At 37.5% G+C, this 14,737-nt stretch overlaps 1 protein-coding gene across 6 annotated transcripts in view; it reads left to right on the forward strand.

Annotated features, from left to right (window-relative positions):
- Positions 1 to 14,737, forward strand: part of KMT5B (lysine methyltransferase 5B) — a 55,334-nt gene that overhangs the window by 18,968 nt on the left and 21,629 nt on the right. For 5 of the 6 annotated variants that reach the window (XM_058526216.1, XM_058526214.1, XM_058526219.1 and 2 more), the window contains 2 exons: positions 6,665 to 6,812; positions 10,928 to 10,996. In XM_058526216.1, the coding sequence (XP_058382199.1) occupies positions 6,665 to 6,812; positions 10,928 to 10,996 (217 nt within the window). The remainder of the gene's footprint in view (positions 1 to 6,664; positions 6,813 to 10,927; positions 10,997 to 14,737) is intronic. The other variant, XM_058526217.1, reaches the window with a different exon arrangement.

The raw sequence follows: 14,737 nt of genomic DNA on the forward strand, positions 1-14,737 counted from the left end.
TTTTACGTTCTCACAGTTAACAGTATAGTGTTTTTACTCTTTCAGAGTTCTGTCAATTTTTATTCTCATCAGACATTGTGTACAACTCAAGTTTAATGTTTAATATAATAACCTTGGTCATTTTTTATATCCATAACTTTATGTTTTGTAGCATTTGTACCTGAATGGTTAATTTGTGCTATAAAAAGTATTAAAGTACTGCTCCTGAATTTCTTATGAGTTCAAACTGTGTTTTTTATATTTGGTGTAAGTATAAGTATGTATTTCTTTGAAAACTTGTAGAGTAATATGAATAATAAAGTCAACTAATTTACATGACAAGTGAAATTTAGGGCAGCTTCACGAATTGTCCGCATTTCTTCTATTTACATAGGGTGAACAGTCGTTGATGCTGACAGTGAAGCTCTGTTGATAATGAGCCACTTCTTTACCTCTATACCTCTTGGTGCCGATGAGGCTGCTTGTTGAGAGTTAGAGAAATGGTAGATTTGATACAGGTTTCGTAGTTCTTTTAAGAGTGGTAAAATGCCCCTGGCTAAGTGTAAACCTGAGTAGGCAGCTATATAAGATTGTCCAAAAGTATATGGCCATGTTAAGGAGGACACTTTTTCTATTTCTTATTTTTCTTAAGGTTAATTTAGCCAGTACTGAATAGCCTTAGTTTGTGTTGGAATCAACCTACTCCCAGTAGATTTGCATTAGCCTGGGGTTATTTACAGTTTCAGATAGATTGTACCAATTCTGATTCATTTACTTTTTAGGGATTATGCTATTCATTGGGTGCAGACTGCCATTAACCTTTCCGTATCAGATCAGGTCACTGATTCGGTAAAAACCAGAGAGAAATCCCTGCTTGAGACAGGAGTAGGGAGAGAGCCCAAGACTGGATTCTCCTTGGCATGGACCCCTCCTCACTCCTTAGCATGTGGTGGGAAATTGAGAGATGTAGTGACTATAACAGTGGTATTGGCTCTGGTGAGTAAAATAGGCATCTCTTAAGCTTTTTTTTTTTTTTTTTTTAAATTGCTCTTGGCCTCCTTTTGTGCATCATAATGCAAAAAGGTCTTAATTAGTTTAATTATTGGAGGTACAGAAGAATTTAGAAAATGAGTGATACAAAATGTACTTTGCCAAGTATAGACAGATTTAGAGGGATAGACTGCAAAAACCCAGAGAGTGTGAAGATGGACAGCATCACATTGAAAGTTATTGGGCAAGAATGGGGCAAAAAGAGAGCCAGTGATGAAGAGAAACAAAGCAATGCTCCATCTTAGATAAACTGCAGCGACTTCATCTAACATCAGAGCCACAAAGTACTTGAGGCAAAAACTGACACAATTGAAGGGAGAAAACAATTCAACGATAATTTGGAGACTTCAGTACCCCACTTTCAATATTGGATAGAACAACTAGGCAGAAGATCAACAAGGAAAGAAGAGTTGAACAATACTCTAAACTAACTCTTCTTAATGACTACAATGGTAGAATACACATTCTTTTCAAGTGCACGAGACATTCTTCAGGATAGACCATAAACTAGGCCATACAACTAGCCTCAATAAATTTAAAAGGATTGAAATCATACAGTGTATGTTCTTAGACCACAATAGAGTAAAATTAGAAGTGAATAACAGAAATTTGGGAAATTCACAAATAGGTGAAAATTAACACGATCCTAAGTAACCAATGGGTTAAAGAAGAAATCAAAAGGGAAATGAGAAAATACTTGACATGATTGAAAATGAGGATACAACATACCAGAACTTACGGGATGCAGCTAAAGCAATGTGTAGAGGGAAGTTTATAGTTGTGAACACTTATATTTAAAAAGAGGAAAGCTCTCAATCAATAACCTACCTTTTCACCTTAAAACACTGGAAAAAGAAGAGCAAACTAAACCCCAAAGCAAGCAGAAAGAAGGAAATAATGGAGTGGAAATTAACAAAATAGAGAATAGAAAGAAAATAGAGAAAATCGACAAAGCTAAAAGTTGATTGTTTGAAAAGATCAACAAAATTGACAAAGCTTTAAGCAAGACTGACCAAAGAAAAAGAAAAGACTCAAGAATTGAGAATGAAAGAGGGGACATTACTACTGCCTTACAGAAATAAAAAGGATTATAACAGAATACTGTGAACAACTGTATACCAACAAATTAGATAACTTAGATTAAATGAACAAATTCCTATAAAGCAACAAACTACTGAAACTGATTCAAGAAGAAATACAAAATCTGAATAAACCTATAGCAAGGAAAGAAATGGAATCAGTAATTTAAAAAAAACAGTACCTACAAAGAAAATCTCAGCCCCAGATGGCTTCATTGGTGAATAAAGGCAGATGTTTAAAGCAGAATTAATACCCATTCTTCACAGGCTGTTCCAAAAAAATAGAAGGGAAGGGAACACTTCCTGATTCATTTGATGGGGCCAGTATTATCCTGCTCCTGAAACACAAGACATCACAAGAAAAAAAAATACAGACCAGTATCTCTAACAAATATGGATGTAAAAATCCTCAGCAAAATACTAGCAAACCATATCCATCAACAGATGAAAAGGATTCTACAGCATGACCAAGTGGGATTTATCCCAGGAATGCAAGGTTGATTTAACATCTGAGAATCAATCAATATAGTAACACCATATCAGTAGAGTGAAAGACAAAAACCATGCAATCATCGTAATGCAGAAAAAGCATTTGACAACACCCTTTCAGGATAAAAATACTCAACAAACTAGGAATAGAAGGGAATTCTTCAACCTGATAAAGGACATCTATGAAAACCCCACCACTAATATCATATTTAATGGTGAAAGACTACAGATGGTCTCCAACTTACGATGGTTCAACTAACGATTTTTCGACTTTATGATGATACGCATTCAGTAGAAACTGTACTTCGAATTTTGAATTTTGTTCTTTTCCCCAAGCTAGTGATATGCAGTATGATACTGTCTTGTGATGCTAGGCAGTGGCAGCGAGCCACAGCTCCAGTCAGCCATGTGATTGTGAGGGTAAACAATCAATACACTTAGAACCATTCTGTACCCATGCAGTGATTCTCTTTTTCACTTTCAGTACAGTACTCAATAAATTACATGAGATAGTCAACACTTCATTATAAGATAGGCTTTGTGATAGATGATTTTGCCTAACTGTAGGCTACTGTAAGTGTTCTGAGCATGTTTAAGGTTGGCTAGGCTTAAGTATGATGTTTGGTAGGTTAGGTGTATCACATGCATTTTTGACTTAGGATATTTTCAACTTATGATGGGTTTATCAGGACATAACAGTTGTAAGTTGAGGAAGATCTGTAAATGGTTTTCCCCTAAGATCAGGAACAAGACAAGAATATCTGTTCTCACCACTTGTATTCTAGTACAATAGCATTGTGCTAGAGGATCTAACCACAGCAGTTAGGTAAGAAAATGAACTAAAAAGCATCCATATTGGAAAGGAAGAAGTAAAACAATCTCTTTGCAGATGACATAGTGCTTGTATAGATAATCCTAAGGAATCCACTAAAAAACTATTAGAACTAATAAACAAGTTTAGCAAGGTTGCAGGATACAAGATCAGTACACAAAAATCAATTGTATTTCTGTACACTTGTAACAAACAATCCAAAAATGAAGTTAACGATTGCATTTATGGTGGCGTCCAAAAGAAAAAATAGTTAGCAATAAATTTAACAATAAAAGTGTAAGGCTTATACTCGGTAAACTACAAAACTTTGTTGAAAGAAATTAAAGAAGACCTAAATAAATGGAAAGACATGTGATGTTCATTGATTGGAAAACTTAATATTAAGATGGCAATACTCTGCAAATGATCTACAGATGAATGCAATCCCTATGAAAATCCCAACTGGCTTCTTTGCAGAAATTGACAGCTGATCCTAAAATTCTTATGGTAATTCAAGAGACCCAGAATAGCCAGAACAGTCTTGAAAAAGAACAAAGTTGGGGACCCATTCTCAGTTTCAAAACTTACTACAAAGCTACAGTAATCAAGACAGTATTATACTGGCATGTGGACAGACATATATCCCTGGAATAGAATTGAGAGTCCAGAAATAAACCCTCATTTTTGCAGTCAATTGATTTTTGACGAGAGTGCCAAGAAAATTAAGGAGGGAAAAGAGAGTCTTTTCAACAGATGTTGCTGGGAAAACTGGATAATCACATGCAAAAGAATGAAGTTGGACCTGACTTCACACTATATCTGAAAAATTAAGATGGATCAAAAGCCTAAATTCAAAGCTAAAACTATAAAACTCCTAGGAGAAAACCTAGTCATAAGTTTTCATGACTTTGGATTAGGCAGTGGTTTCTTAGATATGACACTAAAAGCACAAGGAATAAAAGAAAAAAAAAGATAAATTGAAATTTATAAAGGTTGCAAACTTTTGTGCTATATAAGGGGTACCATCAAGAACATGTGAAAAGACAGTTCACAGAATGGGAGAAAATATTTTCAAATCACACATCTGATAAAGGACTAGTATTCAGAATATATAAAGAACTCTTATAGGGCTGGCCCCGTGGCTTAGCAGTTAAGTGTACGCGCTCCGCTGCTGGCGGCCCAGGTTTGGATCCCAGGCGTGCACCGACGCACCGCTTCTCCGGCCATGCTGAGGCCGCGTCCCACATACAGCAACTAGAAGGATGTGCAGCTATGATATACAACTATCCACTGGGGCTTTCGGGGGAAGAAAAATTAAAAAAAAAAAAGAAAAAAGAACCCTTATAAGTCAACAGTAAAAGACAAAAAACTCCAATTTAAAAATGGGCAAGGGATCTGAATAGACAGACATATCTCCAAAGATATAAAAATGGCCAGTACATGAAGAGATGCTCAAAATCATTAGTCATCAGGGAAATGCAAATCAAAACCACAGGATACCACTTCACAATCACTAGGATATCTGGAATCAAAAAGACAGATAATAACAAGTGTTGGTGATGATGTGGAGAATTTAGAACCCTCATTCCCTGCTGTTGGGAACATAAAATGGTACAGCCACTTTGGAAAACAGTCTGGCATTTCCTCAAAAGATTAAACATAGAGTTACCACATGACCCAGCAAGTCCACTCCTAGGTATGTGCCTAAGAGATTTGAAAACATATGTACACACAAAAGGTTTTACATGAATGTTCATGGAAACATTATTCATAATAGCTAAAAAGCGGAAACAGCCCAAATGTTCACCACCTGATGAATGAATAAACAAAATGTGGCATGTCCATACGATGGAATGTTATTTGGCCGTGTTAAGGAATGAAGTATTGATGCATGGTACAACATAGATGAACCTTGAAAACATGCTAATTGAAAGAAGCCAGTCACAAAAAACCACATATTGTGTGATTCTATTCATATGAAATTTTCAAACTAGGCAAATCCATAGAGACAGAAAGTAGGTTAGTGGTTGTCAGGGGCTGTCGAAAGGAGAAATGGATATTGACTGCTAATGGGTATGGGGTTTCTTTTGGGGGTGATGAAAATGTTCCAAAATTGATTGTGGTGATGGTTACACAATTCTGTGAATATGTTAAAAACCATTGAATTGTACACTTTTTGTAGTTGAATTGTATGGTATGTGAATTATATTTCAATGAAACAGTTATAGAAAATATAATGACTTTGATAGCTTTTCACATACCTACGTGAAAATAATTTGATTGCAAGACGTACTCCTACCCTTTGGCAGGGACTTGCATGTAAGTGTTTATTTTGTTTTTTTGAAAGAGTGAATGAAAAGGTTACACCTTTCACTGTGTCTCTCTTTCTTGCACATCTCAATTTTGAGAGGCTTCAAGTTATACTGCTGGTGTTCTCTAAATTACATGTGCTGACTCCATGAAAAGACTGTCAGAGACGTACATCAGACTCAACTCAGCACTGGTGAAACTTCATCCATACAAATTTGGCCTTTCTTTCCTCTCTTTATATTGTTTTTCTTCCAGAGTTAAACCCAATTGCTTCAATTATATATTTCAGTCACTTCCCTTCCCTATTTTTATCCATTCATTCAAAATCTCTTTCCAACAGGTCAGTTGGAAATAGGCCTGTCATTCTTTCTGTACTCCTTTTCCCAATTCTGCTACCTCGCTGTAATCATAGGCAAGTTTCTTAACCTCTGGGCCTCAGTTACCAGCAAAGTGGGGGTAATAATCATCTGCCCCAAAGCCGGAAGCCGAAGTTAACTCCTCCTTTTGGTACTTGAGATCTACCATCTGGTACTTACTGCCGAGAGTGTCTGGTGTTCCTCTTGTTTCCTCCTTGCCCCAGCCCTGTCTGTGATGGCCCTTATGCTGTCTTGCTGCAGTAATGAACATCCACCCATCCCTTTTTCGCATCTCTTCCTTGGGGGGGGGAGTAGGGCATCTGAGCCAATGAGTCTCACAGCTCCCCAGATTCTCTTCTTGGGAACCTGATGACATCATCTGCTAACCACATACTCTCAATAATCGTGTTAGTTTGCTGCATTTGGTTTTCTGTTTATGCAAAAGGTACTCAGTTCTTAATTACTAAAACTGATTGCAATAAGTTATTTCAGTTCTTGATTACTACCTTGAATAGACAGTGAAGCTAAAGGTTTTTAAGGTAGATTTAACTAGTTTTCAGTTTGAGTTACTTTTCTTTTTCTTTTCACAGGTAATGGTAATTCAGGATTTGAAGGGCAGAGTCGATATGTACCATCTTCTGGAATGTCTGCCAAGGAACTCTGTGAAAATGATGACCTAGCAACCAGTTTGGTTCTTGATCCCTATTTAGGTTTTCAAACACACAAAATGAATACTAGGTAAATTTTAAGTCTTTATCCTGAATGGAACAGATGATGCTGAATTTAAGAAAATAGATGGCTAATTTTACTTTACTCAGAATTTAAAATGACGTTAAAGAAAGTTCTTTGCTACAGAAGGGTTTTCTATATGTGAGCCAAAAAAACCAATAAAAGCCTCTAAGCGTCTTGCCAGTTTTAATTCTGTGTTCTTATTTTATCTCAAGATATTTCTATTAAAGTATAAAGCTGGAGGAGCATCTTCATATTCTATTTTAAATGTTGATATTATCTTAGCTGAAAGAAAAATCTTACAAGTATCCTGTAAAACCTTGAAAATGTATATGCTTTCTTTTTCTACTTAAAGTAGGTTACATCAGTTGTTTACATGATTTTATTACAGACTTTTCTTCTTTTAAATAATTGCCAGTGTATGTAGGGAATTTGCCATCATGTTTAATCTTTGAGATTCAGCTAATCGTAAGTCAGAGTGAATATTTAAAGACGTGCTTATATTCAGTATACAGATAACAAACAGATCTGTAACCGCTTTATTATCAAATGCCATCTATATAAGATATTTTTACATTGCTCTTGAAATCTGTCGTCCTTTAAATTTCTTTATTCTAATTCCCTTAAACATCAAAAGGCCCTTAGATAGTTTCATAATTAACTACCACCAAACACTTAGTTAGAGCTTTATAACTTTTTTTTTTTTTTTTTTTTTTTGTGAGGAGATCAGCCCTGAGCTAACATCAGCCAATCCTCCTCTTTTTTTGCTGAGGAAGACGGCCCTGGGCTAACATCCGTGCCCATCTTCCTCCACCCCATATGGGACGCCGCCACAGCATGGCTTACCAAGCAGTGCATCGGTGCGCGCCCGGGATCCGAACCAGCGAACCCCGGGCCGCCGCAGCGGAGCGCGCGCACTCAACCACTTGCGCCACCGGGCCGGCCCCTAGAGCTTTATAACTTTTATCTCTCAACTTCCATGGCAAAGGGTTTTCAAATCTGGTGGAAAACATAACAGCAGGAGTTTAAAAGGTAGAGCACGCTCGGGGCCACTTGTCACTCTTTTGCTAGCACTGGTGTCAGTGACTACCCTAGAGGGACTTGATCACCAGGTGGATAGTCACCAGTAATTAGTTGGGGGAAGGTAGGAATTGGTGAATAAAGGTGATTAGAAGAAAATCTTGCATCCTTTTTTTTCCCCTTCTAATTCTATCCCTTGCCAGAATTAAAACAAGATACTGTATAATTCATTTATCAATTCTAAATCAAGAAAGAAGTAATTCAGGTAAAAATGTGCCTTTGGCATTTTCATGTAATTTCCTGTCATCATATATCTTTACTTACTAAAATGAAGTGAAAAGTTGGAATGGACTTGAGAGATTATTAAGATACTTACCCCTCTGTTCGCGGGAAACTATCTAAAGTTTCTAAATGGGCAAATGGATGGCTGTTCTCTGGAAAATCAGCAGAACCGCTGCAGTCCAATAAAATCTACTCTGTGTTATTTTAAGTCAGTTTTCCTTTTCCCAGTGAACATAAGAGACCAGTGCTCATTCTTCTCCTGGAGGCTCCTGATAGTATTTAAGTCACCCTTTAGCCTTTGATTTTTTTCTTTTCTGAGTTAAGAAATGTGAATCACTGTTTCACATAATAGTCCAGTGGCATTCGGGATATTACCCCAAAGGCCCATAATTATGACCTGGAGTCATCAAGGAAGGGCTAGATTATGTTCATTATGCCTTGTGTACTGAAATGTGGAAGGATATAAACCATTTTAGAAAGCATTCCATCCAAATGGGTTGTCTTAGGAAGGAACTCCATGTATTCAGAAATCCATGCTTTGACTCTTCCAGAGGATGAAGGGTTACCTGTTCTTGGCTTCTGCAAAAACAACATAATTGATACTTTCTGTAGACGTCCTCCTGGACAACTGCTGCTCATAATTAGTTTTCATATGAGTCACTTGGAGACTCTTGTTAAGATGCAGGTTCTGATTCAGCAGCTGTGGGATGGGGCCTGAGGGTCTGAATTTCTAACACGCTCCTGACTACCTTGGAATACTGAGGTGCTAAACCATCTGGCCTACTGAACTTCGTTGTGATGTGATAAATGGATAAAAAAGTTCCTTATCAGTAGCTTCCTAGGGCTCACTTAAAAACGTATAGTCCTGGGGCCGGCCTGGTGGTGTAGTGGTTCAGTTCACGCACTCTGCCTTGGCAGCCCAGGCTTCGCAGGTTTGGATCCCGGGCAGGCACTGACGCACCGCTTGTCAAGCCACGCTGTGGCTGTGTCCCATATAAAGTAGAGGAAGAGGGGCACAGATGTTAGCCCAGCGCCAATCTTCCTCACAAAAAAAAGAAACAACATAGTCCTGAAATGTAAAGTTTAGGATTGCCACACAACTATTACTATTATAATATTATTAAAACTCAAGATTTTACTATATCCAAGTACCTCTAAATTAAAATTCATCCAGTCTAGTACGTAAAATTTTTTATGAATAGAAGTTGAAGGATCTAAAATTAAAACTGGTTAAAAAGTTAAACATGCAGAAGAAAACATCTATTCACATTTTTCAGTGTAGCGCTTAATTCTACTCATACAGTTCCTGAAATAGCCATTGATGGTGTAGGTAATCCTCCTGTTCCCGCTTAGACCGGGTTGGTTTTGCAGCAGTGTTGGCACTGTAGGCCAGTGTGGCTGAGCAGTTGGCGTTGGTGTCAAGAAGTGCTCTCCGCCTTTCACCAGAGGCATGGGTGTCAAAGGTGTTTTAACAGACTCTCTTGTAAGCTGACATTTGAGGAATACACAGAAATTTTATTAATGAAACTTGTTAATCTTAGTTAAAGGTATACATTTTCATTTAATCTTAGTGGACTTATTTGAAAATAAAACTATCCCTTCTAGTTCTTGATCTTTTTAGTAAGAATTTACCAGAATGTTGACTGATATCATTTTCAAAGATATTTTTTATAGAAAATAAGGAAAATCTGTAGTGCTTTTTTTGAATAACCATGAATATTTCTTAAATTATTAGCTTATGGACTTCTTTCTCTTTGGAGTGCAAAAGAAGTGACTGGAAGATGTGATTGGAGCTTGGATTTTAATTCTCCAAGCTGTCTGTATGTTACTGGTATAAGTGGTCTCTTTGTTCTTATGTTTATACATCTCTAATTTGATTGTCATTTTTTAGTTTCTCTTTTTTTAATGCCCTTTTTCCTCCTTTCTGCTTCTTTCACTGTACCCTCAGGAACAGTGTTCAGAAACAGTAGATGGTTAATGATTTGAGAATTTCCCAAACTGGCTATGTTCTGAATGCCTATGTTTTAATCTTAATATATCCCTATATTTGCTAACAATTAAGTTTGTAGCATGAATATCTCGAAACAGTATAAACAAAACAGTAATTTTAATTTATTGGGAAGTATTTAGATTTAGTTGACTTTTGTCAATTATGAAACTTAAATTCTTCCTTTTCATCGGAGAAGCGTTATTAGTAATACCTCTGATCTTTTAAAAAGCTAGTGGGGAGATGGATATTGTAAAGCAAGGATGGATGCTTTCGGTAATGCCCCCTTGTTTAGGCTGCAGACCCAGAGATTTCACAGTATCCTGGGGAGTCGGGGAGGCTCAAGTGAGCAGTGAGCTGAGCAGGAAATAAGAAGAAATGAGAAGAGTCATCTCAGGGCACTTCTTCTTTGGAACTTTTCTAATCCAAACTTGAGCCTGTACAGTCTTGACTCATCCTTCCAATACTGTAACCATCTAATTTTTATTTTATTTATGTATTTGATTATTCATATTTGCTGTTGGATATGAATTTATAAATCACTTTAAATGTCACTTGAAAATTAAATGCTTGACTAGAAAACATAAAGATGTTTTTAGACTTTCTAACTTAATATAATCAAGGGTGAAAGGATGTTATATGGGCAGGAAAGAATTTTAGCATCCTGGCTTTTGTTATCATGCTGAGCCTACCCGTGTCTTCATCAAGTTCTTGAATATCACAGTGTTTTAAGGCTTTCTGTTACAACTAATATTGTAAGTCTGCTTAGAAATTACAAGTACAAATTATACAAATAGTTTTTTTATTGTTGTTGTTTGTTTTTGCATTTATATAGCGCCTTTCCTTCGAGGAGCTCAAGGCATTTTTCAAAATCTGACAGTTTTCCTCACAACAACCCTGTGAGGTAGGTAGAGTGCATTACAAGCAATAATAAGATACCAACTAACCTGTTTCAACCTTTGTAATGTTCTTTATGTTGAGTAATTGGAGATGTCAGCATAAACACGATTTTTAGAACATTTTGCAAACCTTTTAAAATAGTTTGGTCTTAGTAATAGATATATTTAAAAAACCACTTGTACTCCATAACAGGGTAATTTTAAGAGAAATCATTCATCAAAAGATCAGGAGTCACTCCCTGGGATTAGCTGAGCACTGATTGCAGGCCCCAGCCAGGTATGTTTCTGGTTGTTGTTTATTTTCAGGTCAAGAAGGAATGAAGAGCTGTGGTTTTAGCATGACTCCTCCTCTCAGCATCTACGAACTATCAGTTTGTGATTGAACTTGCTTCAAAGAGGGAAATGTGTTCACGATGTTGCCTCGTGGTTTTCTTATTTTATATCTTAAATATTTGAGTATTTTTCTCTCTCTTCCTCTCTCCTTCCCTTGCTCCCTTTTTTCTGTCCCCCCTCCTCTTTCCCCATCCCTCCAGTCAGCTCTTGACTGTACATGCTAATGGAAGGGCACAGTAGTACAGCTAATACAAATCTACAACTTTTCTTCATTGCCACAGTGGTCTCTTGGGTTTGGAAACAGAAAAACCAAATAGCAAGAAAACCTGGGAAGTCAGTCTCTGGAAAGAGTGGGGAACAGGTGTGTGGGAGTGTGAATTCATGTTTTTTTCTGCCCCTTTTAATAATAAATGATTGTAAATGATATATTTTTATTTCTTATACCACCCATTGATCGGAGATGTGGGAAGAGAAAAATAAATGTTTGGTTTATTTAAGGTTGCAAGTTTCATATTAAGAGAGGGAGGAAGGGTATATTGATTTGGAAATGCCAGATACCTGGTTCTCTTGCCTCCCCTGCCATCCCACCCCCAAATACTAAATTTAAAAGTATGTATTTGCATCCACCCCTTTCACTGTATCATCAGTAGACCAGCCAATGCTGTCTCTGGCTGGGCCCAGTGCTGGTTCTCAATGGCAAACACAAGTCAAATCCTATTCTAATCATGAAGGGACACAAGAGGGCCCTCGTAGTCCAGATAAGAGAGCGGCATCAAGAAAGGCCTGGGGAGTAGTCCCAGGCCTTCCACTAAGCAGCCCTCGTTGGACCTTATTTTCCTCGTTTGTGGAACAAGAGAGTTGTTTTTAGATAATCTAAATTTTCTTCTACCTTTAAGAACCATGGTGTAAAAATAGCTTTGTGCAATTTGTGTGGGAGATTTAGAGTGATTATCATTAAGGAGAAGACAAGAGGGTATTTTTCTACTCAATAATAGAAAATTACTTTAATTTTTCCTAAGGTCCGCAGTGCCTTTTGCTCTGGCCCTAATAGTTGGAACAATCTTACGCTATTAAATAATTTTTATTTCCCTGCAGTATTTGTTATAATGGGATTTGACTTGAACTGTGAGCCAGGTGATTTTGATGTACTTCTATAGGATTATCGAAAACAACTGTCTCTTCCCCTTCCTGTCTGCACTCAGAACCATTTTCTTCTTCCTTTGCCTCACTATCATTTCACGCCTATAGCAGCCAACTGTGACAGTAAGTTTTGACAGTAAATTACATTTTAAGTGAAATGGAGGTTCTTGCTGGTGGGTAGCAAGGGGCAGATTCAGGGATTTTGTTTGTGTTGTAAGGCAGTAGAAGTCAGGAAAGTAAAAACAAAAAGCACAGGAAACGTGGAATCAAGAGTTGGTTATTTTGTGTTGGTTTTAGCACGTAAATTGTTTGGCATCATGAACAGAGAGTAAACAAAACTAGGGAGAGCTGAGTGGCGTCTTTAGATAGGAAGGTACGTGTTTCAGGAAGTGGAGAGGACACATAAAGCCTGTCAGGAAGAGCCAGTGTCCATCCCAGGTTTGCACCTTACCTTTCTGTCATGTTCTGAAGAGCTTTAGGGAGTTTAGCTCTGCCTCTGACTTGCTTTCTAATGTGTTGAGCTGTGCGATTTATTTTGAAATAAGAGTGTCACCGTTGGTCAATTCCACATGGAACATGTAAAGATTGCTTGGCTCTTTCTGTCATTTGTAGCCCTGCCACTTAACATGGATTATTTATCATATTTTTCAAAGTGAACTATTGCTTTCTCATGTATTGTGCAAAATATGGGTTGTTTCCTGCCATTTCATATTTTGTATTGCTTGAAGTGATATGCCTTAGCTAGCAGCTGATTGGTTGTCTTATCTGTCGTTTATATGCAAATAACTCGAGTATAGGGTTGCCTCAAGAAGGCTTTAGATTGAGTTTCTTAGAGAAACCCAGTCTTGACAGAATCACCTGTGACTACAAGTAAGTAGTTTAATATAACTGTGTGGAAGTTTGGATACTTCCACAATTTGCGAATATTTAGATTATTTTAGTAGTGCTATTCTAACAGCCTAGTTAAAGACATTCTGAATTGTTGAAAGGACTTCCACTCATCTGTGAGGGCTGGTTTGCCAGTTGATTGGAATAGAAAATAGGGCGTTGTCCATTTCTTCATATGATATCTCTAGGTTGTGTTTGAACTCTTTCAGATAGTTCTGCTTAATAGTTCTGAGAGCTTAGTGAAGCTAGAGTCTGTAGCCAGTAAGTTCCTGGAAGTGTCACCATGCATTAATATATCTGAGGTCCTCTAGAGATCCTGTCCAGTAGATAGTGTTATACCTGTTCTGGACCTCATGTCTTCCCTCTTCCTTGTTCTAGTACTTTCCTTTACTGTTGTTAGCCAGCTGATTCCCTCAGCCCCTGTTTATCTCTTTGAATCCAGCCTTTTGTTTTTTAAACTGAATATTTATTTTCCTTTTTTTCTTTTTTTTGTGAGGAAGATTAGCCCTGAGCTAACATCCATGCCAATCCTCCTCTTTTTGCTCAGGAATATTGGCCCTGGGCTAATGTCCGTGCCTATCTTCCTCTACTTTATATGGGACGCCACCACAGCGTGGCTTGACAAGCGGTGCATCGATGCGCGCCCAGGATCCGCACCTGCAAACCCTGGGCCGCCGCAGCAGAGTGCGTGCACTTACCCGCTATGCCACCGTGCAGCCCCTGAATCCAGCCTTATTAAGATCTTCTGCTTAGATTTCCTCTCCCTTTGCCTGCCTTCTGTTGATTGTTTCCTGCCTTTATAGTAATATTCTGCTTTTTCTTTAGAAAGCTGAATTTTCCGCTTTCCTCATTGCCCATATCAGTGTCAACTCCAAAACCCCTTCCCAAACAAATACAGCTTGGTTATAATTTCCGTACCTTAAAGTGCTATAGCAGTGTGGTTTGTACCATATTAACATTCATTTGCTTATTGATGCCTTGCTTAACTGTTTGATGCATGTATGTATCTCTTAGTCCCAATTAACTTTTCTATTCAAAAACAGAGGCTATGTCTTCTTTCTCATATTTTTCACCACAGCACCTGTGCATACAGCATCTGATAAAAAATCCTTGGTGAAATATTGTGGCTTAAAATCTTACTGAAATGTTATGAATACATTTGTGATAGCTTATCAGAAAAAAAAAATCTGCTTCAGTGCTTCCTTTGCTGGACTTGGTGCTAGATCTGATCTCAGTTTTAGCATTTTCAGGTTTATGAGATGTGCAGTTTTGAATGTTTGAGTAAGATGCAAATACTTTTTCTCCTGAGCCACTAATATTTTTTCTTAATGTATTTTATTTGAATAGCAGTCTGTAATTCCTTTTTTTGTTGTTGGATGTTAAAA

The sequence above is a fragment of the Diceros bicornis genome, chromosome 31 (assembly GCF_020826845.1).
Source record: "Diceros bicornis minor isolate mBicDic1 chromosome 31, mDicBic1.mat.cur, whole genome shotgun sequence".
NCBI classification, from domain to species: Eukaryota; Metazoa; Chordata; class Mammalia; order Perissodactyla; family Rhinocerotidae; genus Diceros; species Diceros bicornis.